This window comes from Alosa sapidissima, chromosome 10 (assembly GCF_018492685.1).
Source record: "Alosa sapidissima isolate fAloSap1 chromosome 10, fAloSap1.pri, whole genome shotgun sequence".
NCBI classification, from domain to species: Eukaryota; Metazoa; Chordata; class Actinopteri; order Clupeiformes; family Clupeidae; genus Alosa; species Alosa sapidissima.
Window position 1 is genome coordinate 27587683 of NC_055966.1, and position 23088 is coordinate 27610770.

Consider the following 23088-nt stretch of genomic DNA (forward strand, 5'->3'; position numbering starts at 1 on the left):
CACAGCCTGGGATGGGGAGAGGAGTTGTGTGTGTGTATGTGTGTGTGTTGTGGGGGTGGGGGAGGCTTTAAGGGTGGTTGCTTTTCAGCGCAAAATCATTTTTATTTCATCAGCTGAAGCCTCGGCGGGATCCATGACAATAGCTGAGGCGGAGTGAGCGCGCTCAGACGTGCGCCGCATGTCCGCCCAGGCGTGCGCTAAACTGTGCCTTTCCACATGGAAGCCTTTGACTGGGAGAGAGGAGGAGTGGCCCACCAGGAAGAGAGGAGGGAGAGCTGCCACGGAAACCGATAAACAAACACAAAGAGACCATCACCTGCTCTTCCTTAGTGGTAGTCATAGGTGAACGAGGAGAAAAGGTGGAAAAGAGAGGCGGTCAGGATAGGTAGTGATGGGGACAGGTTAGCGGGGCAGTGGCTTGATGCTCTGCACTGCCAGACTGGGAATGTGAATGAAGCTGAACATGAGATCCACGCTACTGTATTATTAAACACTCAGGAACAAAGGGGAAGAGAAGGAGAGAGAATAGAAGAAAGGGAGAGCCAAAAGATAGGAAGAAGAGAGAGGGACAAGAGAGATAGAGGGAGAGGAGAAGAGAGAGGGGCAAGAGAGATAGAGGGAGAGGAGAGGAGAGAGGGGCAAGAGAGATAGAGGGAGAGGAGAAGAGAGAGGGGCAAGAGAGATAGAGGGAGAGGAGAGGAGATAGGGGCAAGAGAGATAGAGGGAGAGGAGAGGAGAGGGAGGGAAGAGGAAGTGAGGGATGAGGACAGAGGAGATGAACAGAAAGAGTATAGAGTGCAAGAGAGGAAAAGAGAGAGGATGAGGAGGATGATGAAGATGCGGAAGATGAGTTGGTCCACTCTGCTTGTATCAACTCTACACATCTGTGAGTTCCATTTTCTACAAGCCACGCCAGGGGGAAAGACTTCTCTCTTCAGCTAAACTCTGAACATTGCTGAGAGAATATTTCTATTTTTCTTCTCTTTACTTTACATATAAGCATTAAGCATTTACATTTTTGTCTCTTTTCTAAGGCTTTCATTGTGACGCGAATGCCACAATTAAAACACTTACATATTGGCTACCATACCTTGCTGTCTCTTATGTACCTTTGACTCATTCATGTAACTTTAATTGTACGCCTTGCTTGCATGTCTTTTCACACCTCAGTATAATACAGCATAACGCAGCATAATGCACTGTGTGTGTGAGCCTGTGTAACCTGACTCTCTCCCTGTTTTTTTTTTTCTAGGTAAGCCTGACAGCAAACAATCCTGCTCCCCCTGTCTCTCTTTAACACCAACCACCCACACACCCATACACACACCATACCCCCTCCCTCGGCAACAACACACACACGAATGCCGAACACACACACACCTATGCATTTTTCACATGATCTTCATGTAAATGTTGGAACCCTACCTCACACAACCAAGTAATCCTGTTTATCCACAATGTATTAAGCTGCCCAGAGCAGAGGTGGCATGTATGCAGGCCACTAGAGGTGCATTGTGGGATTTTTTCTATGCACAATTAAACAGATGCAGCCATGACATCACAGTCTCAGTGACAGCCAATGAGGCCTTTGGGCAGAAAAAGTTTGAATTTGATACATGAATCCTGATACTCAAACTCAAATTCAAATATAGTCGCAAGTTACGCTTAACAGGGTCCAAGCAATATGGCAGTATTTGCAATTACACAGCAGCACTTGCACCCAGTGTTGGATTTAGAAGTGACCGTTTCAGAATATTACAAGTTGGTGGTTGTATATAGGTGTATTTGATTTGGCAATTTATGTAGAATCTAAGGAAATCAGAAGTTTTGTTCTGATCGATGCATCAGAGAAAACTGAATTTGAACCTGAGATATGACCCAGAACATAAATGTGTGTATTGTAGTGCCCCCTTGTTGCTGAATTGTTTTTGGTACATAGTTTCAGTGTCATTATGAATGAGCCTATGAAGTTTCATGAAGACCACCCGTGGCCATTTTGAAGAACAGGCCAATTTACTTACTTTCTTTGAAGTAGGCAAAGTTGCATATCAATCCTATTTTGAGGTGGCATAGCACATATGCAGTGATTGTACTAGAGCACAAAAGTCTCCTATTCCCAATCCATTTCCACAGACGACAAAGGGTCAACAAAGGTCAACAGAGGGTCAACAAAGGTCAACGGTCAACGAGATTTGAAAAGCAATTCACGCAATTGTAAAATGCAGAATATAATTGCACTACAGATGCAGCAAGGCGGTAACACTTTATAATAACTACACACAATTAATAATTTATTAAGCCTTTGTTATTTATTAGTTAATGGTTTGTTCATCATTAGTAATTTCTTGTTCATACATAATTTATCATCAGTAAAGCATTTGTTCACACAATTAAAAATGGTTTGTTCATAGTAAATAAGCCTATCCAAAAAATATGTTTGTAAGTACATGATTTATACTTAATAAGTAATGAAACAACCACTTATAATGAAATCATTGTCTTATTATAAACTAGTTGCAAACTATTACAAAATGCTTTGTTCATCATTTGTAAAGCATTGTTCCTATGGTAATTCTCATAAATAAAGTATTTGTACACACAGTTATAAATGGTTTGTTCATAGTAAATAAGCCTATATCTAAAATATGTTTATGAATTATTGTTAATACTTAATAAATTATGCAATATACACATGCACTAATGATTAGTTAGGGTGAGGATACATATTTTATAAACCACTTCCTAATACTATAATTCATGATTAACTCAGGGGTTACAAGTGGTTAGTTAATGATATTTTGTGAGCTTATCTAAAGTGAGGACTTTCTATGCCTTGGAACACATTTTCAAATGAGTTGTAAAGATTACATTCACATTCATTCATTTAGCTGACAAGCGACGTACACATGTCAATTAAATTGAAGGCCATTGACATAACAGTGAAAGCCAGGAATCAAACCCCCAACTTTTCAGGCTACATCATGCTAGTCTAGCTCCTTATCCACTACACTACCTTGGCCCAGATAGAAACCCCTACAATGAGTTTCTGTTTTCTTCTACTACACACTGTTATTAAACATCTGTAAACTATTATTAAATGCTGTATTCTTCATTTGTAAAGCATTATTCCTACATTAATTCTCATCTGTAAATCATCTGTTACACACAGTTAAAAATTGTTTGTTCATAGTAAACACGCATATCTATATTATATTTTTGAATTGACTGTTGTAATACCACTGGGCAGTGGTAGTGTAGTGGATAGGGAGCTGGGTTAACATGCAGTAACCCATAAAGTTGGGGGTTCAAACCCCGGCGTCCACCAATGTGGCCTTACCCTTTAATTTCATTGACATGTGTAAGTCGCTTTGGGTGAAAATGTCGGCTAAATGAATAAATGCAAGTGTAAACTTTATAACTCATTGTAAATGTGTTGCAAGGCATAAAACGTCCTCACTTTAGATGAGCTCACAAAATATCATTAACTAACCAATTGTAACTCCTGAGTTAATTATGAATTATAGTATTAGGAAGTGGTTTATAAAATATGTACTGTATCCTCACCCTAACTAATCATTAGTGCATGTGTATGTAACAACTGTTAAATAATGGAAATATTACTTAATCAAAAACATATTATCGCATTGTTTATTAAGTATTACTTGAGTATTAACAATAATGTATTAACATATTTAAGATATAGGCTTATTTACTATGAACAAACTATTTATAACTGTGTGAACAAATGTTTTACTGATGATAAATTAGAAATTACTAATGATGAACAAACCATTAACTAATAAGTAACAAAGGCTTAATAAATTATGAATTGTGTGTAGTTATTATAAAGTGTTACCGAATTGATTTTCACCACTAGCACGCTAGTAATATAAGAGCTTATTTTTATTTTCTCCTGGAAAAGGGGCACATGGCCATTATTACGTGATACAAATACAACAAATCAGGGAAGGAATCATCAGGCTTTCAAGGTCCAATCAGGAAGGGAACATGGACTGTACGTCATCGTTTTCATATGTTTCCGCATTTCATCGTCCACACCAATACGGCAACATTTTCAAATGAAAACGGTGTTGCAGCGTTTTCAAATCTTTCCGTTTCAGGAGCTCGGAAATGCCGGAGTAATATAGACGAGAGGCTGAATCATAAAGTGTTTTGGATTCAAATACTGTGGATGTACCCAGTGGTTAAAGTGGGATTTGGCAGGTGGGGGAACCCTAAAATCCAGTGTCGGTGCAACGGGGAAAAATGACTCACCATTGGACAACATATTGAGTATCGTGGTGTAGCAATTCTTTTTGGACAAGAATTCTTCTTGGTCACCTTTGTACACGCGAAAAAATAACTCACCATTTATTTTTTGAACAATATCATTGCGCTATATTGTTGTTATGAAAGCATATATGTATTATTAATTTATCTGAGGTGGCGGAACTGTGTTCCTCCCCGTTCCCCCCCACTTTAACCCCTGGATGTACTCTTAACTCAAAAACGCAATAGTGTGGATGTACCATAAGCCTGTATCCTTTTATGCAAGTGTGTGTGTGCGTGTGTGTGCGTGTGTGTATGCGTGTGTGTGTGTGCGTGTGTGTACAAACTACATATGAAATATTCTGTGATTATGTCTATATAAGTGTCTATTAATTATGAGTTGATGTTATTAAGAAGTTGTTAAGACTAAACCATTTTTAGTTATGTCTGCTAGTGTGTGTGTGTGTGTGTGTGTCTGTGTGTGTGTGCAGACAGGAAATCACTTTAGGAGTGTAAATAATGCAGCGCTCTTAAAGTGTTCCGCCCGCGTGCTCTCACGGCTGACCCCCTTTAATTAACGCATCCCTGTTTTACCCCGCCACTCTCTCTTTCCGTTTCTCTCCAGTACTCTCTCTCTCTCTCTCTCTTCCTCCCTCTCTCTCTCTCTCTCTCTCTCTCTCTCACACACACACTAAAATACACACACACACACACACACACATACACACACACACACACACACACACACACACACACACACACACACACACACACACACACACACACACACACACACTGTCTTTATTTTTCACTCCCACACTTTTTCTTTGTACTCCTCTCTTCTACTTTATTTTCTCCACATAATTCTATGGCTTTATCTGTCTCTCTCTTTCTCTCTCTCTCTCTCTCTTCATCCCCCCACCTTCTTCCTCTTTCTCTTCCTCCTCCTCTTTGTCTTTATCCCCTCGTATCGGACAACTAGAGGCCTCCGCCTGACCCGGCCCTGATATCGTAAAAGCACACTGTCTCTGACCAGATGTTAGTCAGCCTTCCCCAAACGTCCTCAATAACATCAAGCTGATAATAGATTAGCAGGCTCTTCTCTTCTCCTTTCTTCTCTTCTCTGCTCCTTTCTTCTCATCTCTTCTCCTTTCTTCTCATCTCGTCTGTTCTCATTCTCTGTCTCTTCTGTTCTGTTCTCTTCTCATGCTGTGGGGTCACACTATGAGTGTTCCTGCAAGACACAAGAGCGCAGAAGGAGGAAAAGGTTTAATTGCTCCCAAAAAAATGTTTCCTGTCCGTCAGCCTCCTCTTTTCAACAGTATTAGTGACACTACACCACCAATTACCTGGGCCCACCCTTCACACACACACACACAGTCACCTGCATTGCAAATGTGACCTTTCCGTCAGAGCTCTGATTGCATATTTCCATGAAAATATGTGTGTGTGTGTGTGTGTGTGTGTGTGTGTGTGTGTGTGTGTGTGAGAGAGTAAATGTGTGTGTGTGTGTGTGTGTGTGTAGGCGTGTGTGTGTGTGTGTGTGTGTGTAGGGGTGTGACAGGTCGTCGTAAATGTTAATCCACTCTGATAACCGTGGAACGCATAAGTGGCTCTGACATGATGCAGGCCGGAGACTCTGCATGTGTGTGTGTGTGTGTGTGTGTGTGTGTGTGTGTGTGTGTGTGAACAGGCCAGTGCTTTAATGAGGGCCCGGGCAGCCAGCCGATGTCTGTAGCTCATGCATAGGGAGAGGGCTGTCTACTGGCCCTCAGTCGTGCCCACCCTCCCTTGGCCAGTCAAACCTCTCTTGCTCTACAGGACATTAAACAAAGACCACTCACTGACTGCTCACCTTATCCCTGCCCCAAAGCACCCCCTCCCCCCCCCCCACACACACACACCCTGGCTCATCACCAGCATCCTGGGAGAAGCTTGTATCCCAGACTATGTCTTCTCTCGCTTGGATGACTCATCAGAGTTGTGGGCAGCGAGGAAAACGGGGGCTTGATGTGCACCTGAAGGGAGGGAGGAGGAGAGAGGGAGAGATGGAGAGAGGAGGAAAGAGAGAGATGAAGAGAAGAAGAGAGGGAGAGAGGAGAGAGAGAGAGAGAGGAGGAGAGACGGAGAGAGGAGGAGAAAGGGTGGGATGGAGAGAGGAGAGAGATGGAGAGAGAAGGAGAGGATGAAGATTGAAAGAGGAGTTGGAGGGCAGATATGTGCCATGTTAAACCTTATGCACTGGAGCACAGCTCCCCATCCCCCCAACACACACACACCATAAGCACAGACCACTCACTTGAACTTGACAGACATACACATACAGTACAGACACACACACACACACACACACACACACACACACACACACACAGACACTCTCACACACACAGGCGCACATTCATTTGCACACACACACACAAACACACACACACACACACACACACACACACACACACACACACACACACACACATTCATTTGCACACATTTTTTTGCACACACACACACATACACACACACACACACACACACACACACACACACACACACACACACACACACATTCATTTGCACACATTTTTCTGCACACACACACACATACACACACACACACACACACACACACACACACACACACACACACACACACACACACACACACACATTCATTTGCACACACACACACACACACATACACACACACACACACACACACACACACACACACACATTGTCTTTCCAAGTCTACTGCATGGTGAGTAATTAGGAAACAGGTCTTAGCCAGATGCTAACAGGCTTTACACAGACAGCATACTTACACTGAACTAAATACTGCAGCAGTTTGCGGCCTACTGCTACACTAACACAAGGTGGAGAACCACAGCTCCATGCTCAGACTCCACTTGCCCCACAGGCAAGATCAAGCATTCACGTTAGCCTAAATAGCTGAGATCCCAAGAGAGGTGCCTGGACACTTGAACGTCTCAAACCTGCCCAGCACACCTCTTTACCCAGTCTTATCTCTAACCAGTCTTGAGCCTCTTACAAATATGAACTCCAGACTACTTTCAAAAGAATAAGATCCACTCCGTCCCCATCTGGCCAGACATACTTATCCATAATCACACCTAGTCAGATAATGTTTCACGTGAGTTGTATTCGTACCAGCCGAAATGGAGCTGGGTCAGTGAGTTCAGAATGATGACCACCATTCACTGCCCTATTTAAAGGAATTCTCTTTTTTTTATATATTTTTATATATACGAAGGTATAACGAAGGAATTCTCTTTTTTATCTATATTTTTATATATACGAAGGTAAGGTGTTTAAAATTCCAAGTTCAGTGTAGGTCTAGGGCTTGTACAGAAACACAAGCCATTTCTACACTATTCTCAATAGTTTTGCCAGAGATTTGAAAGCCGGACTGAATGTTCATTCATAACAATCTAACTTGCTAAAACCATGTCTCCTCTTCAAAAAGATAACAGTTGAAGAAGCTGAGTGTCCTCAGCAAAGTTCTACTGAATGTGTATTTCTCAAACAAACAGATTACTAGACTAGACACAAACTAGACTGTCTTCTGTCAGCCTTGTGTTCCTGATTTAACTTTCATTTTGCCACCACAAGTGTCCCTGGTTTGAAGCAGTCGTTTCTTGACTTACAGTAATGTCTTCACCTTTATTTTGACATATGGGGTGAAATTTAAAACCCCTGTAGTCCTGTTCAGGAAGAATAGGACTGTATAAATAAATTACATTAACCATTACGGTAAAATATCTTTAGTTGAAATATCTTGGCCCTACATTGTAGTTTGTAAATATTTTCTATATAACTCAGAAAAATGAGAAAAAAAGATCTTGAATGAAGACTTCTCTTCCCAAATAGTACCCAGGCTTAGATTGTTCTGTATTCATGTCATTGTCAGATACACGTGTACCTTCTCCCTGCGGTGAGGGCTCGTCTTGTATATTGCTGTAATTTTACATCCCCGCCCTAATCCCCTGAGTCAGCTTTGCTCCAGCCTTTGACAAGGGCCATAATGTTTCTGCTCCACTGCCAGAGCCACAGGTCTGCAGACATGTGGTGAGGGTATTCAAATCCACCTCCATTCCACCACAAAAAAAAAGCAAAAAAGCAAAAGTGTTCCGTCTAAGAGGAAATCAGCAGAGAGAGGTCGTCGGCGAAAGGTCACTTGCCCCAGTGTTGTGTCCACACATTTGTGTTTTATCATTTTGTTGATCGATCGATAGCACAGGCTACTCTTTTTGTGATCAGGCACGGCAGTCATCTGAATGCTGTGTTTGACCTTTGCTACGTTAAATGGTGTTGTGAAGGAGTGGGGACTCATACAAATGAGCTTAACTTAGCTTTTAATGCTCTTTCTCCTTCCCTTTTACCCAAGATGCAATAAAACAAACTCACAGCCACATGGGAGCACCTGATAGCATCTGATACTTGGAGGGATGTGTTTGCGTGGATGTTTGTGAGAGTGCACATGTAAACATGTGAAAGTGTTAAGAGGTGTATGGTCTCCTACAAAGGTTGTCTTTGCCTTTCTCTAAAAACACTCCTTCAGATTATTTTAAATATTATTTTAAAAGAACATGCCTAATCAGGTGTTAGCCTAAATGGTTTTCATTTGGAAGATAAAACCCTCAGTAAAAGAAGCACAGCTCAGACTGCAGAGACAACCACACACAGACACACACACACACACACACACACACACACACACTAGGGCAAAGTGAGGTGCCTCTCTTGTTTATTGCGTCAGAGGTTCCATTCTAAAGTGTGTTAAGTAGGCACCACTTAAGAGGTCATGACGTTTGGCTGGCGTGTGTGTGTGTGTGTGTGTGTGTGTGTGTGCGTGTGTGTGTATTGTGTGTTATGTCCGGTCTCATAGACAGTTGACCTCTGACCTCTTGGTTCTCTGTGGTGTTAGAGAGGCGATAGTTGAAACTGGCACTTAGACGTGACGACAGGTCCACTTTCATACCACCTCATTTTTGGGGACCCTGCAATACACACACACACACACACACATACAGAGAGAGAGAGAGAGAGAGAGAGAGAGAGAGAGAAGAGAGAAAGAGAGAGGGAAAGAGACATGCCAACACACTTATAATAAAGACCCACACTCTCTCACTCTTGCACGCGCACACACACACACACACACACACACACACAATTACATATACGTACAGACACGCTGCTGTTTTTGCATTCATGAAATACCAAAGAACTTGCTATAGCCCCTTCAGCCCCCCCACCCCCCCCACCCCAGCGCTGATAAGGCCCCAGTAGAGCGCATTGATGTTTACTAGTCATGCAGATCCAATGAACTTTACCTCATATCCCCTCATATGCCTGTGTGCAAATGCCATTTAAATGCAATTCTGGTGTTGTCACGAGCCACATGCAAAAGGCCATTCCCATCTGCTCTCTTGTGTATTACTGTATTACCTTCATACTGACTGATGGGCATATAGAGGGGTGTGGAGGGGTTGGGGTGGAGGGCTAGTGATTGCATTCAAAGCGACTGGAGAAATGAAAGATAATTTACATTTGGATTTGTTTTCATTCGATCTGAATAACAATTCACGATAAAAAAAACAATTCACAATAAAAACATCATAACAGTTTTGGACTCAAAGCTTGGGTTCATTTTTGATATTTTAACTTTCCCCAGACTGCTCGGGAAATGTAGCTTTAACTGTTACCGGTCTAGTGGAAAAGAGAAAAACAAAACATATTAGCAGACGAATTATCATCAGATCCAGCTTGTCCAAGTAGGCGGGTTTCTGCATTGCATGTTCAAACCAACTCTAGCACCTAAAAGACACTACTTATAGGTACACATTGTGTGTGTGCGTGTGCGTGCATACGTGCATGCGTGTGTGTGTGTGTGTGTGTGTGTGTGTGTGTGTGTCCAGCTCAATGTCAGCATGCAGGATGAAAGAACAACACTATCATTATGAACTCTGTTGCCCCCAGCTGTGTCAGCAGTAGTGGTCCACACTGGACCTTTAGCAGTGTGCGGAGAGCAGCGATAGCTTCTGATTAATTAGTTTTCTTCTCCCTCATTTTTGGGTCTTTCTATCCCTCTCTCTCTCGGCGCCTGGTCCATCGCTCTCTAATTTAATTAAGAAGAAAATCACAGCTAACTGACTTACATAGTTTCTTTACGGGAAGTTTAGTATGCAGGCAACTCTCTCTCTCTCTCTCTCTCTTTCTCTCTCTCTACGTCTGTCTCTCTCTCCTCTCCCTCTCTCTCTTTGTCTCTACCTCTCTCTATCTGTCTGTCCATCTCTCTCTCTCTCTCTCTGCATGTGTGTTTCTGTGTGTATGCGTGTGTGTGTGTGTGTATGACCTTGTCTCTGCCTGTCAGTTGTGGAAACTGTGAGTGTGGTATTGCTTCTTGGCAGGACAGCATCCATTTAATTTGTGATGTGATGCTTTGATTGATTTCTGTGATGCTCTAGACAACTACTGTTCCCATCCTTGTGTGTGTGTGTGTGTGTGTGTGTGTGTGTGTGTGTGTGTGTGTGTGTGCGCGCGCGCACACTTGTGACCACAGTATAATGTTACATTCTTTAAAAATACTGACTTCATGCTTTTCCTGGGAAAAAAACATAAATATCATATTATCCAAATGACACCATAAAACTTCAATGAGTTATGAAATTGCATTATATTGCAGTATTTAGTTCAATTATGCTTATATCAAGTTGTTTAAGAGCTCTTTTTCAGGAAACCCTGTGGAGAATGTTGCATTCTTGGCAGACACAGGATTATCATAAGGTATCATAATAACTGAACAGTTTCAGCAGTTGTCCACACAATTTTATAAATCTAACATATGTCAAGAGTGAACATTTCAGAATATTAAAGAAATACATATTTTTTTCCTGTAATATTTTTTACTGGAAGTGTAAAATAATTATTTTTAGATTTGCCTTGAACTCTGTATTTAAAGAGATTTGAGGAAATGCCCATAATTATGTTCTTAATAAAAAAAAACAGCACGTGGCCTATACAAAACGAAAAAGAACAACATATTTTGGCAGCTTAAAATCAATAAGCTCCTGACAACTGTCAATATAGTCGCTGAGAATTTTTCCCAAGTATTTTTATTATTGCAATGTTAAGCTATATGCAAGTTAAACATGAGTTAGATCTCAATTAAAAACATGTAATAGTTCACTTAAATCTTAAGATGGTCCTATATTTCTTTGCTACCCTCCTCTATGGGTTGTGTCAAAGTCCATTACCTCCGGTGGACGTATCTGTCCCCTCGCCTGAAAAAAAGATTGAAATAAATAAATAAGCCGAAAGCCATCAGCGGAGGTTTACCAGGTCGATAAAGCTTTTAGATTTGGAGATGTTTTCTCGGCGCCCGTTTCCTGCGGCTAAGAGCTGCTAATGGAGCTTAAGGACTGATCTCGAGACTCTGGGGTTGAGGGGAGCCGTTTATTAGTTTATTTCTACGGCCCTAGTGTTGCTGTCAGAGCAGCTTAATGAAAAGCAACGCGTCGCTGATTGCGCTTTTATTTGGCCTGTATGTAAAGAGCGCCGTTAATTTAGCAACCCCTCCTCGATGTGTTTGAATTTGCCACGGTTGGCTGGTTTAGTCTGCCTGTCCACTGTCATCTCTCTCTCTCTCTCTCGCTCTCTCCCCCCACACACACACACACACACACATATACACATACATCCATTCATTCATTAATTCATTCATCCATTCATTCATATATGCCTACATTCATAGGTGCAGAGAGCACAGATCTACTTTATTTTCTGAGAAAGTTTTCACGGAACAGCAGAGCATGACAATTTCTTTTTTTTTCCACAATGAAACATTGAACCGACATGAAGGGAGGAATGAATTAAATAAATTATTGGATGTATTTTAACGCCTGAGTGGTCGAATATTTGATTTCGGATCCTGGGAATTTAGTAGGCCATGGCCCATCTCTGTTAAATATAAGCATTTACGAACGAGATCACCTGTTAAATATATTATTACAGTAACATGGATTTAGCCGGTATATTAAAGTAGAATAACAAAGCATGTTTTATGTGAATAAACAGATACATAAATAAATAGGAGGACATCTGCCCTGGCCATTTGGTGCAACACAAATAACTCGTTGACTCTTCCTTTTCGATAAAAGGTAGGTATCCTTAGATCACACAGAAGATCTCAATCGTTTGGCCTTCGCATTAAAATGCATCATTCTTGCGTCTCTCACAGGACAAGTCTCCCTCGAGAGCTCGCTTTTACCATTACTGTCAAGTCCTAGCCCGACCTGCGCGCTCTGCCCTTTTCTCTCGCGCTGCTTTGCCCTTTCTGTGGCAGGCGCCATAGCTCTCTCGGACCGCAGAACGTGTGTGTGTGTGTGTGTGTGTGTGTGTGTCAAAATGAAAATTCTCACTAGAAATGATCCCAGTACTATATCTGCGGACCTCCGCGAAGCGATTTAGCGCCGTTGACAGGTGGGGCCGATGAGAGGAATTGATGTTTGGATAATATCATCAGACGCAGCGGGGGATCAATATTAGGCCGTGAAATATGACCGGTACATCCCAATTACAGCTGCTCTCAGACATAGCCTAATAATACTGAACCAGAGGCCAGCTCAAGTCATTGCTCTAACCACCATGGTCAAGCTTGGTAGTGGAAAACAGAACTGTATACATACAATTCTTTTTTCAGGGTCACAGACTGCGTGACATCAGGACATGTCATAATTACACTCCAATTGCAATTAGCAGCAAAGCGGACATTATTGACCAGCAGCTGGTAGGCTCCTCGCAGGGAACGTAAAGTTGGCCAAGTAGAAGCGGGGAAACTCTTTCCACTTAGGCCTACAGTGGTGATTAAAATTAGATTGGATTTGGTATTCCTGTTAGTTAGTGATCAGTGACAATACGGATTTAAGACAACATATAATGCACAACATTTGTTGAAGTATAGAGTTACAGTAGGGCAGATGCTAGTCGATAAAATAAACTCTAACTCCAGGACCATGCGAAGCGAAGAGGACCGGACATTAGAACCCCACACAAAACGCGTTCCTCAGAATCCAACCTTTTATTAGTGAACAAAATTGAAACATAACCCCTTTTCGTTCAGAGGTTTGTGCAATTGGGTGATAGGTATTATTTTTTTTTATAGTGACATCCGCAAGTCGCTGATTAAAGACAACCGAGTTCTAACGAATATGCAATCAAATGTAATTTTGCATGCCAAATAATAAAAAGGCAAAATTATATTTGTAAACTTTTAAAAGGTAAACTTTTGACATTACATCAACATGATCTGAACGTGCTTTTAAACGAAATAATAAATACTTCATTAAGAGACTAAGTGAAATGCCTCTAGAGCAACAGCTATACACGGTTACCCATAACATATAAAAAATCCAACATTTTGAGAACAATTTAGATTAAATTATTTTTTTCATGTGAGAGGCGGTTGACTGTACATCCAAGGACAGACTTTTTGTAATGACGTTTTGGTTTGTTATGAGCAAAACATTTTGTTCACCGCTTTAGGAAAACTCAGGCTGTCTTTGTTGGCATCCGGGTGCTGTAAAGATGTGTGTCCCTTAATTACGTTGTTTCCTACAGATCCGGTCTCCAGAATTGAGGTTTTGGTAGTGGTCCATGATACTGTGGTGTTGGTCAGTGCTTGGTTCAAAGTGCTGTGTCTAAATAAGGGGTCGTGGAAAACCCCGTCAACCCAGTTTCTCAGCGTGGTGACGGGAGAGTCCTGCTGTCGGTCCAGCACGCTCACTGGCGAGGAGGCCGCTGGAGACGGCGGCAGGTTGGACGGACACCTCAGCATACAAGACGAGTACTCCGTTTGGTTCAAAGACGTGGCGGTCTGTGCCAGTGACCAAATCCGTGGTTTGTTATCGAGTATCTGGTGGCCTGTCTGGAAACACGGTTTAGTCTGGCGGCCCATAGTGGTTTGGCAGTCTTCTGTGGGCGTTTTGAGACAGTTTTTGGTCATTACTTGGTCGCTCTCCAAAGGGGCAGGAATGGATAACTTTAAGGACGTATCTTTGAGGTGGTCACTGGAACACTCAGTGGTCGCCATGTGAGTGTTCAGGTTAAACTGGTGCTTCAGCTCACATTCGGAGTTTTCGGACTCAATCGTGTCAAAGTCCTCCAGGTCACTGAGCTGAAGGTCCTTGTCATCACGACTTCTACTTTCTGAAACAACACAAACATCAAACCGTTAGCATTGCCACCTGCAAAACATCAGTGTGTACTTGAAAAAACAAATAAACATACAAAAACCATACAGTCAAAGGTAGGCCTAATCAATATGTTAACCTTAAGTTTAGCCTACTTTTTTTGCAAACATTGGAGTTGCTTTGTGAAAACAGTAGCTTATTATGACAGTCTACATGTTGTGGGTCTAAGAAGACTTAGGGATAGCCCACTTCAAGCCCAGATAGCTAAAAGACACAGCCAGAAATACTTCAAAATAAGCGCGGCTAACCATCGTCGTTGTTCTCGCTTTTGATCTGCTCCTCTTGAGATCCGTCGTCGTCATTGTCATAACGCTTGTCATCGGAGCACTTGTTCCTGGGAGGCCACGTCATCTTGTTCTCTTTCTTCAGCCTCCTCCTGGCGTTGGCGAACCAAGTGGACACCTGCGTGAGGGTCATCTTGGTGATGATGGCCAGCATGATCTTTTCGCCTTTAGTGGGGTAAGGGTTCTTCCGATGCTCCTGAAGCCAGGCCTTCAGAGTGCTCGTGGTCTCCCTCGTAGCATTTTTTCTCCTCGTGCCCCCATCCATAGATCCATATCTGTTATGGGCATACAGTGAAGAATCGTTTGAAATCAGTGTTTTTTAAATGTCACGATCCACACAGAGGGGTTCAAACGGTCACTGCTGCGCCATCAGAATCACCATTTCCAGGTCTTTGTTTTTTACACAATAAAGTGTCCCGTGGGGATCCTCCCGCGCACCGTTATTTACTGCTCTACCTGAGGGTCATGCGCTACGGGATAGAGCAAAATGACCTGAAGTGCAGCCATTTAACCACGCGTGCTGATTCAGAGGTAAAGCTGGCGGTAAAATTGCTTGATCGAGTGCAGAGATGGAGCCTTAGGTAAAGGAACTCCAGTTGAGTGGGGCCAGCGAGCCGATATCTGCCTAAATATTTCAGCTCGCGGTCCCTATGGACGCACAGCACACAGGCCTTAAACAGGCAAACCCTCTCAATAATATCACACATAGACATATTTGTGTCTTTAGGATAAAATAACTGCTTTTATGAAATGCAACTGTATAAAACACGTTGTGTTTTAACATTGATAAGACAATAGGGTGGACTTTTAGGTATCCAGACAAAGTATTTCTGCAATGTTGCCATACCAAGCAGATAACATAACTTCAAACTAATTAAACACATTCTTCAATTTGTATATATAGTATGCCAATGCAGTGAGGGCATAGGCCTAAATTACTTATACACTACCTGTCATACTGATACTGGCCCAGAGTAGGATCATATGGATAGTAGGCAGCAGCTTGTGTGATTCCCGCATGCGCAGAGGCACTCCCGTCTTTGGTGTCGAACGTGCCCTGCAATTAAAAGAAAACTTGATTGAAAAGTGTGAAAACTTTTGCCCATGAAATATTAGTTAATGTGTCACAGTGTTTTTTGTCACACATTTTTAAAGTTCAAATAGACATTGAATAAATAGTTGTATTAACACACTCAAAATATCATATTACAAATAAAGTATCATATGTAGAAGAAAACATTTCAAAATGTAATTTTGAGGATTGCTTGCGGAATCCAGCAAATTGTTAAGGGAAGAAAATTAAGAATTTGTGTGCGAGTTTAATGTTGTTCCATATCTGCCAGCGTACACCTCATGCACCTGGCACCTGAACACCTAAAAGTTATCGTGGTTCATGAAAAAACTCTGTAAAACTGTGCCTTGGTCTGGCCACAGTTGGTGTCACCTTGATAAATTACATTTATCGTTGCTAAGGAGGATAAGCTCGCTCGATTCATTGTGTTGACTAATTGGCACCGATACATTAATCAATTACATGAAAGGGATCTGATAGGTATCTCACTCACCAGTGAATAGAAAGCGGAGGCATCGGTGCCATACGTGACATAGTTTCCGTAGCCCTGGCTGCCGGTGTAAGGGTTCCCGTATACCCCCAGCGCAGCGGCTGAGCTCAGCTCATGCCTGGCGGTGGCCAGCAGTCTGCTCTCGTACACAGGGCAGTAGACTGAAGGCTGAGCCGATGCCACCACACCGGAATCCGACATACTTCTGCCAGTCGACTCGCAGCAAGATGTCAAAGAATTGGTGGTCATGAGGAACTGAAAAAGATGAAGAACTTAAATTAATTTAAACAGGAAATGTTCATTAAGTCAAGAAGCGTGGTGTATAGTTGTGGCAATTATCAGCTGTACACGCAGCAAAGCCACAATACACACGCCCTCTTCCCCCTGCCAACATGTTTGTAGCAGTTAAGTGGGTATTAGAGAATATACCGACCCATTCCCCCGAAGACAATAGTTTATGGACCCTTGCCAACAAACAACAGTTGTGCTTACGCTCTGGCCATAGCTGCAGTCACTTGCTTGCGCATGCAGAGCAGTTTAATGTGAAGCGATCGGTGTAATGATAAACAGATGGGGAGCCCTCTAAAGTGCTCCGCGAGGGGAATCCCATTCGGGGAGAAAGGATCTGATTACCGAGAGGTTTAAAAAAAACCGCAGGTATACCACGTCTGGAGAGAGTAAGCCCATAACCCGGTGATACCGGGGCGCGTATTCTGCTTTCATTCCGCGTGTTGTCAAACCCCAAAACTCTTAAATCAATACAGTGGTCAATAGCGCTGAAATTCGTGGGTGATTGATAATGGCGAACTTACCTGAGGTGCAGACGAGTAAGGATATCCAAATTGTGGATATGACATTGTAGAGTGATCCAAATCTGCAGAAAAACGGTGAGACAGCAGGTCTCCAGCACTCCGCGCCTCACCGCCTGTGCGCCACTGGACGAGATACTGGGATGCTTTAGGCTCCTGGATGCTTATAGGGCGAAGCTGCGAAGGACCATATTTAATTTGCTTAAATGCCCCTCCAAAGATGTTCAAAAATTCATATTTTCCTTTCAGTGTCTGTCGTCCACGTATGATACGCAGCTGACGGAACACACAGGGATAGGCTTTGCGGAATTAATTACTTTGATGTCAGAAATACATATTTTGCTTTATAAAAAAGTAGTATAAAACACGTCAGCTCAGATGCAGGTTGTTTTAAACGGCGGTAACTCTGACGTCAGAACAACCACACTCACAGAGAGCCGACTGTAACTTTAATCTGCATTTCTGCCGAATAAAATGAAAGACTGCACAGGCGAGGGGAGTTGATATGTGAAGTTTGTTGAGACTTATGGTTATCACTTCATCTAAGCCTTTCAAGCTCCTTCTTTCATGACATGCACACAGGTCAAACCATTGTAATGATTACAAATTAGTTCGTGTTAAATAAGCCTCCATATGCACATAGCCTAAGTTGGATAACATGAAATTAATTAACAAGTCAATGGATTGCTCCATTTAATTACAATGCTTCTTCGACATTATCTTAGGAAAACTAATTAAAAATGTTAAGTAATATACAAAGGTGTGTAATTGGACTAAATGAAATGCACTATGGGATATGCAGTGACTCGTTTTTACTGGAACACCTTTTCAAATATATATTGTATTTTGAAGACTGCCTCTTTTTTATTTACTGTTTGTTCCAAAATAGGCGGTGAATTGTACAATCCCTCCTCTAAAAACTGAGTTCAGTCTCTGTTGTACCTTGAAAGGCTTTTGGAAATCTCACTGTTTCAGACCCACCAAGCAGACCTCTCTCTTCCTGCCTGTCCGGGCGCAGGAGCTGGCTCTGCGGTGTGCTGACTTGCTCAGAGCCTCTCCGGTCGAGACATGTGGATAGCCCCCGGGTCACAGGCAAATTAATGATGATGTTCCCCTCCTTTCCCCAGCTGGAAGACTGCCGACAAGAAACGAATCTGCCTCCTGTGACAGCTCGATTGAGAGTGATTGATGACTATCTAGAGACCGGCCAACATAATATAATATCGGAGGCATAATTGCTTTCATTTACAGATGAAAGTAGTTGTCCTCAAATTAAGTTAGGGGTTTTTAAAGCAGGTTCTTTTTTGCTTTGCGGTTGAATTAAGGGAAGTAAGTGTTGTGTGAAATTAAATTAGTCAGACAATTCTGAGTAAATGTCGTCACACCCGCCACGATAATGGAAGAGGTCAAATACCCACCCGGTGTTTCATTGCCGTTATTTAGGAAATGACACATTTCTATTCCGGACATTTAACCAGCCCTATGAAGAGCAATTTAAAGATTTTCCACTGATTATTAGATTTTATTTTGTTCAATATGTCGAAGTGGCTTTACTGCTCAACATAGATGTTGTTTTTCTTGCATATACCATAGACCCATCCACCCAAGGCAACACAAACACAAACCTCTCCTTGCTCGCTGTTATGTGGTAAAACTTAACCTCTTTTAAATTCACTCTAACTTTAAATGATTTATCATCACTGCAGAGTACCCAGCTGAGCAGACGAGAGGGTCCTTCATGAAGGAACCAGACTTCGTGGATGTTGATGGACAACTGGAGTAAACCCAGCGGTCCACATGGGCTTTCTGTATACATTTACATTATCCCTGCGTGTGTGCGCGTTATTTTGGCCTGGTGAAATATTTACACGCTCTGGGCATATGCTTTTAGAGGAAATGAGGGAGCAGAAGAACTTCTCTCTTGTTTTGTGTTTACTTTTAAGATTAAAAGAAAGCATGCCTCTTTGTGACAGTTGTAGAGGACGGAGGGAGTAGCCTCTACACCGTTTGTGTGAAAAATGAAAGAAGTGAAGAATAATCTGAAGAGTTTGGTGAGCGATGCAGACAGCTATGTTCTCATGACATGAACTTCATGGCAACATTTTCAGTCACAATTGAGAACAGCTTCACCGCTGTTTGGCCTCCCAACAATCTCCAGCACCTATCAATCAAGCCGGTGAAACCCCTCCCCCCTCTCTACACTCCATCATAACCACTGCCATTCTATAATTACGCAGAACTTCTCTCAAATGAGGCATAACATACGAAAAACATTTACTAAGAATTGAGAGAACAAAAACAAACACAATAGCATTGGGAAACACACGAAAACATATGGCAACAAAGTGCATTAGATACAACTTAAGATTATGATTATCAGAACTATTAATAATTTACTTATTGCTGTTCTCGGGCCTTGTAGTCATTATTATACATACACATATTAAAATCATATATCAGTCTAAATTTCAACAAATTAAAAAGTCAAAATAAAATGATATGATACCTATGTTTCAAAAAAGAGGAAAACATATATTTTAGTGTGTTAAAAAGGTTTGTAAAACGTTGGCGAGCCGACATCGTTTCCGCTAAAACTCTAGATACATGTGTTTACAACAGCAGGTTAAAATAAAGACCAAACATGTGTCTACCATTTCCGGCAGAGTTTTTACATTTGGAAGGCAGGGGACTTCACACCATATCCTTGACGACAGGTCAGTGGACAACAGACACACTTCCGACGAGCTAAATTTAGAGTTGCACCCGTTTAACTTATCTATAGAGTTTAGGAGGGGACCAGACACTCTCTCGATTTTGTCTCTTGTTTGAGAAGACAACAATAATTTGTCAGAATTTGAACTGTTAAATTCCCAAGAATGCAATGTCTAAATATGCACTTTGAAGTGTAGGCTATACTTAAAGTTATCTTTTGCCAATTTCTTGGCTGGATAAATATATGCCGATAAAGGTTTAGAAGACATTTCCTATATCCGAGGAAAAGACAGTTTGCCATTCACAAGTCTGTTTTTCCACAGGCAAGAAAGGCATCATTTTCCAAAAGTTTGAAAATAACTGGTCAACTATGTATAATTGGAGAGCAGGTTACAAGAACTCAAGGGCTGCGCACAGCTCCGAAACGACAGGTGCAGCCGGTAAGCAATGACAGACCGATGAGCCCGGAGCAGGTCTCAGGCGAGATGGGAGAAACAGGAGGGTAGGATACTCGCAGGAATAAAAGGAGATCAGCGCGTTAATCACGCCAAAGTTATTATGCAGGACTTATTATTCGCATACTTTTCGAGCCAAAACCATGTTTTCTTTTTCTTTTTTCTTTTTTTATTAAATTAAATGATATTGACTTTCCGATGGGATTGCTACTTGTTGTTGCAAAAAGTGAAGATGCTAGTCTCCCTTGCACATGGTCACTCTTTACCAAACACTCAAATTTGATTTTTAGTTGGTATGGATTATTTTAGCAATTGCTGTTGGAATTGAACAATTATTTTACATAATCAACTTAACTAAGCTGCAGAGAGTGACACCACAGTATGAGACTGATCAGTCAATCACCATTCTGTAATTGTGTAAGCAATAAAATGCATTGTAAGAATGATTACATAACTATGTTCAACTGAATGTAAATGAGATATATAGCAAATCACGAGATTCAGTGAATCTGACAAAATATGTGCAGGAATCAGACTGGCTGCTTTTGATTGCTTATGTTGCAATGTGTCGGCTCTGTACACACCACCCTTAATCAATAAAGTACTAAAGCTCATTATCACTCTTATATAAAGGCCCCAGGGACCACCAAGTCTGTTTGGATGACTTCACAGCCGCTGGAATTTTCTCTCTGTTTCTCTTTCTTCACTCTGCTGCTATGCAGTGCTTCCTATAGGGCATACCTGAAGTATGCCATGCCAAGTTTTTAAGAAATGCCAAATCTAGCCAAATCTGTGGTCAAGATATTTGTCACGTATCGAGAATCTGTTGTGAACATTATTAACATATTAAAAGCTTTTGGCATTTTTCTTGGACGACATCATCATCCTCCCTCTCCTCCTCATCATCATCACCACTAGCACCACCATCATAACCATGCGGGCAATGCCTCTCTTGATCAGGCATTGTGTATGTATGTGTGTGTGAGGGATAGAAACGACATAGCCAATAGAATGAGGGCGAACGAGTGAGTGAGTGACTGACTGAGTGTGTGTGTATGTGTGTGTATAGCACCCACCCCCAACACACACACACACCTTCGCTGGCACATCTAAGAGGTTTAACATGTTGCAGTTCTCTCTCCATGCATAATTGATTGGGGAGGGTCAGCGGCTTCACTCTGCACCTCGTTAACTGACTGCACTGCCTCCTCCAACATCTGGTCAAGCCTGGAAACACTGGCTCTCTCTCCCCCCTTTTCACACAACACACACACACACACACACAGGATAGCTGCGAACAACACGGCTCCTCATTCTCTCAACACCACCTCTCTCTGGGATCTAATTTGATGTTTTAATCTCCAAACACAGTTTTGCCGTGTACATTTTGGCCTCTACAGAGGACTGTCATTCGGGAAGGGTGTAGTAGGTCATTTCCTGAGCAGCAGACTTGTTTGAAAGGGTAGTAGACATGGGTGTATGCTTAGAATGAGGGGTGCGCAATCTAGTACTATGACTTAGACTGCAGGATAGACTAATGGATTCAGCCATGATACAGTATGTGACAACTCTGGGAGACATCAGTTGTCCACTCATCTGATTTCTTAAACACACACTTAGATTTGAACTCTATAGTGATATGCAGCTGTATCAAACCTTTTAAAGTTGGGATGACCTGCAGTAACTCATGGGACTTGCTAAATAGTGATATTCTAAGTATGGGATTTGGCCTTTTTGCCTACATGTCAAGAACTTTTTTGTTTGCTCACAAATAAAGATCTGGTATACCACTATGAACTATGTACAAACACATTTATATACAGGCCAGTTGAACACCAGTCGGTACTGGTAAGACATGACAAGTAAAACATACTGTATCTACATATCCTAGATGTCATGTGATAGCTTTAGTTGATGGACACTTTGTTCATTGACTGTCTTTGCACTTTGCCTATCATTTAAACTAAGGCCCAGCGTAAGTTTAGAGATGGAGTAACCTAGCGTGAGTTGAGAGATGGAGTAGCCTAATCCGTGTGAGTTTAGAGATGGAGTAGCCTAATCCAACGTGAGATTAGAGATGGAGTAGCCTAGCGTGAGTTTAGAGATGGAGTAGCCTAATCCAATGTGAGTTTAGAGATGGAGTAGCCTAGCGTGAGTTTAGAGATGGAGTAGCCTAATCCAATGTGAGTTTAGAGATGGAGTAGCCTAGCGTGAGTTTAGTGATAGAGCAGCCTAATTCAGTCCAAATGTCCCCTGGGAGGATCTGAATGGGGCCTATGGGGCCCTACGTTTTAAAAAATAAAATGGCATTCCATACATAAAGCATTAATATCTCATGGCCGTAGGTTACTTTACTATATATTTTTAGGAACATGTTGTTCTACAATGTTATACACTTGTAATATTCTTTGTTTTTAATATATTAATTTCAATACATACATTGATAAATACCAATAGAATAGAATAGAATAGAATAGAATAGAATAGAATATACAGTATTTACACATTCTTATTCAGTTAATTTCAAATTGTGAGATTCAAAAATGAGGCTGACCTGACAATATCTCCACTTATCTTTCCAAAGAAAAAGAACAAAAGGAGAAATGTGGAATAAGCCTGGGTGGGGGGGAGAGAGTGTGTGTGTGTGAGAGAGAGAGAGAATGAGAGAGAGAGAGCCCACAGAGATGTACCCCCAGAGAAGGGGCACATATCCCTGAAGCTTTCTGCTG

General features: G+C 41.8%; 1 protein-coding gene across 2 annotated transcripts; it reads right to left on the minus strand.

Annotated features, from left to right (window-relative positions):
- Nucleotides 1–13648: 13648 nt before the first annotated feature.
- irx4a (iroquois homeobox 4a) lies at nucleotides 13649–18203 on the minus strand. 2 transcript variants are annotated; one of them, XM_042107342.1, is made up of 6 exons: nucleotides 18135–18203; nucleotides 17196–17369; nucleotides 16387–16638; nucleotides 15772–15878; nucleotides 14786–15096; nucleotides 13649–14493 (listed from the first exon to the last, which is right to left on the minus strand). In XM_042107342.1, the coding sequence occupies exons 2-6, from the start codon at nucleotides 17238–17240 to the stop codon at nucleotides 13799–13801; spliced, it is 1410 nt and encodes a 469-aa protein (XP_041963276.1). In that variant the 5' UTR covers nucleotides 17241–17369; nucleotides 18135–18203; the 3' UTR covers nucleotides 13649–13798. The 2 variants fall into 2 exon arrangements, with proteins under 2 accessions (XP_041963276.1, XP_041963275.1); XM_042107341.1 differs by lacking the exon at nucleotides 18135–18203 and having other exon boundaries at nucleotides 17196–17444.
- Between the last annotated feature and the right edge of the window lie 4885 nt (nucleotides 18204–23088).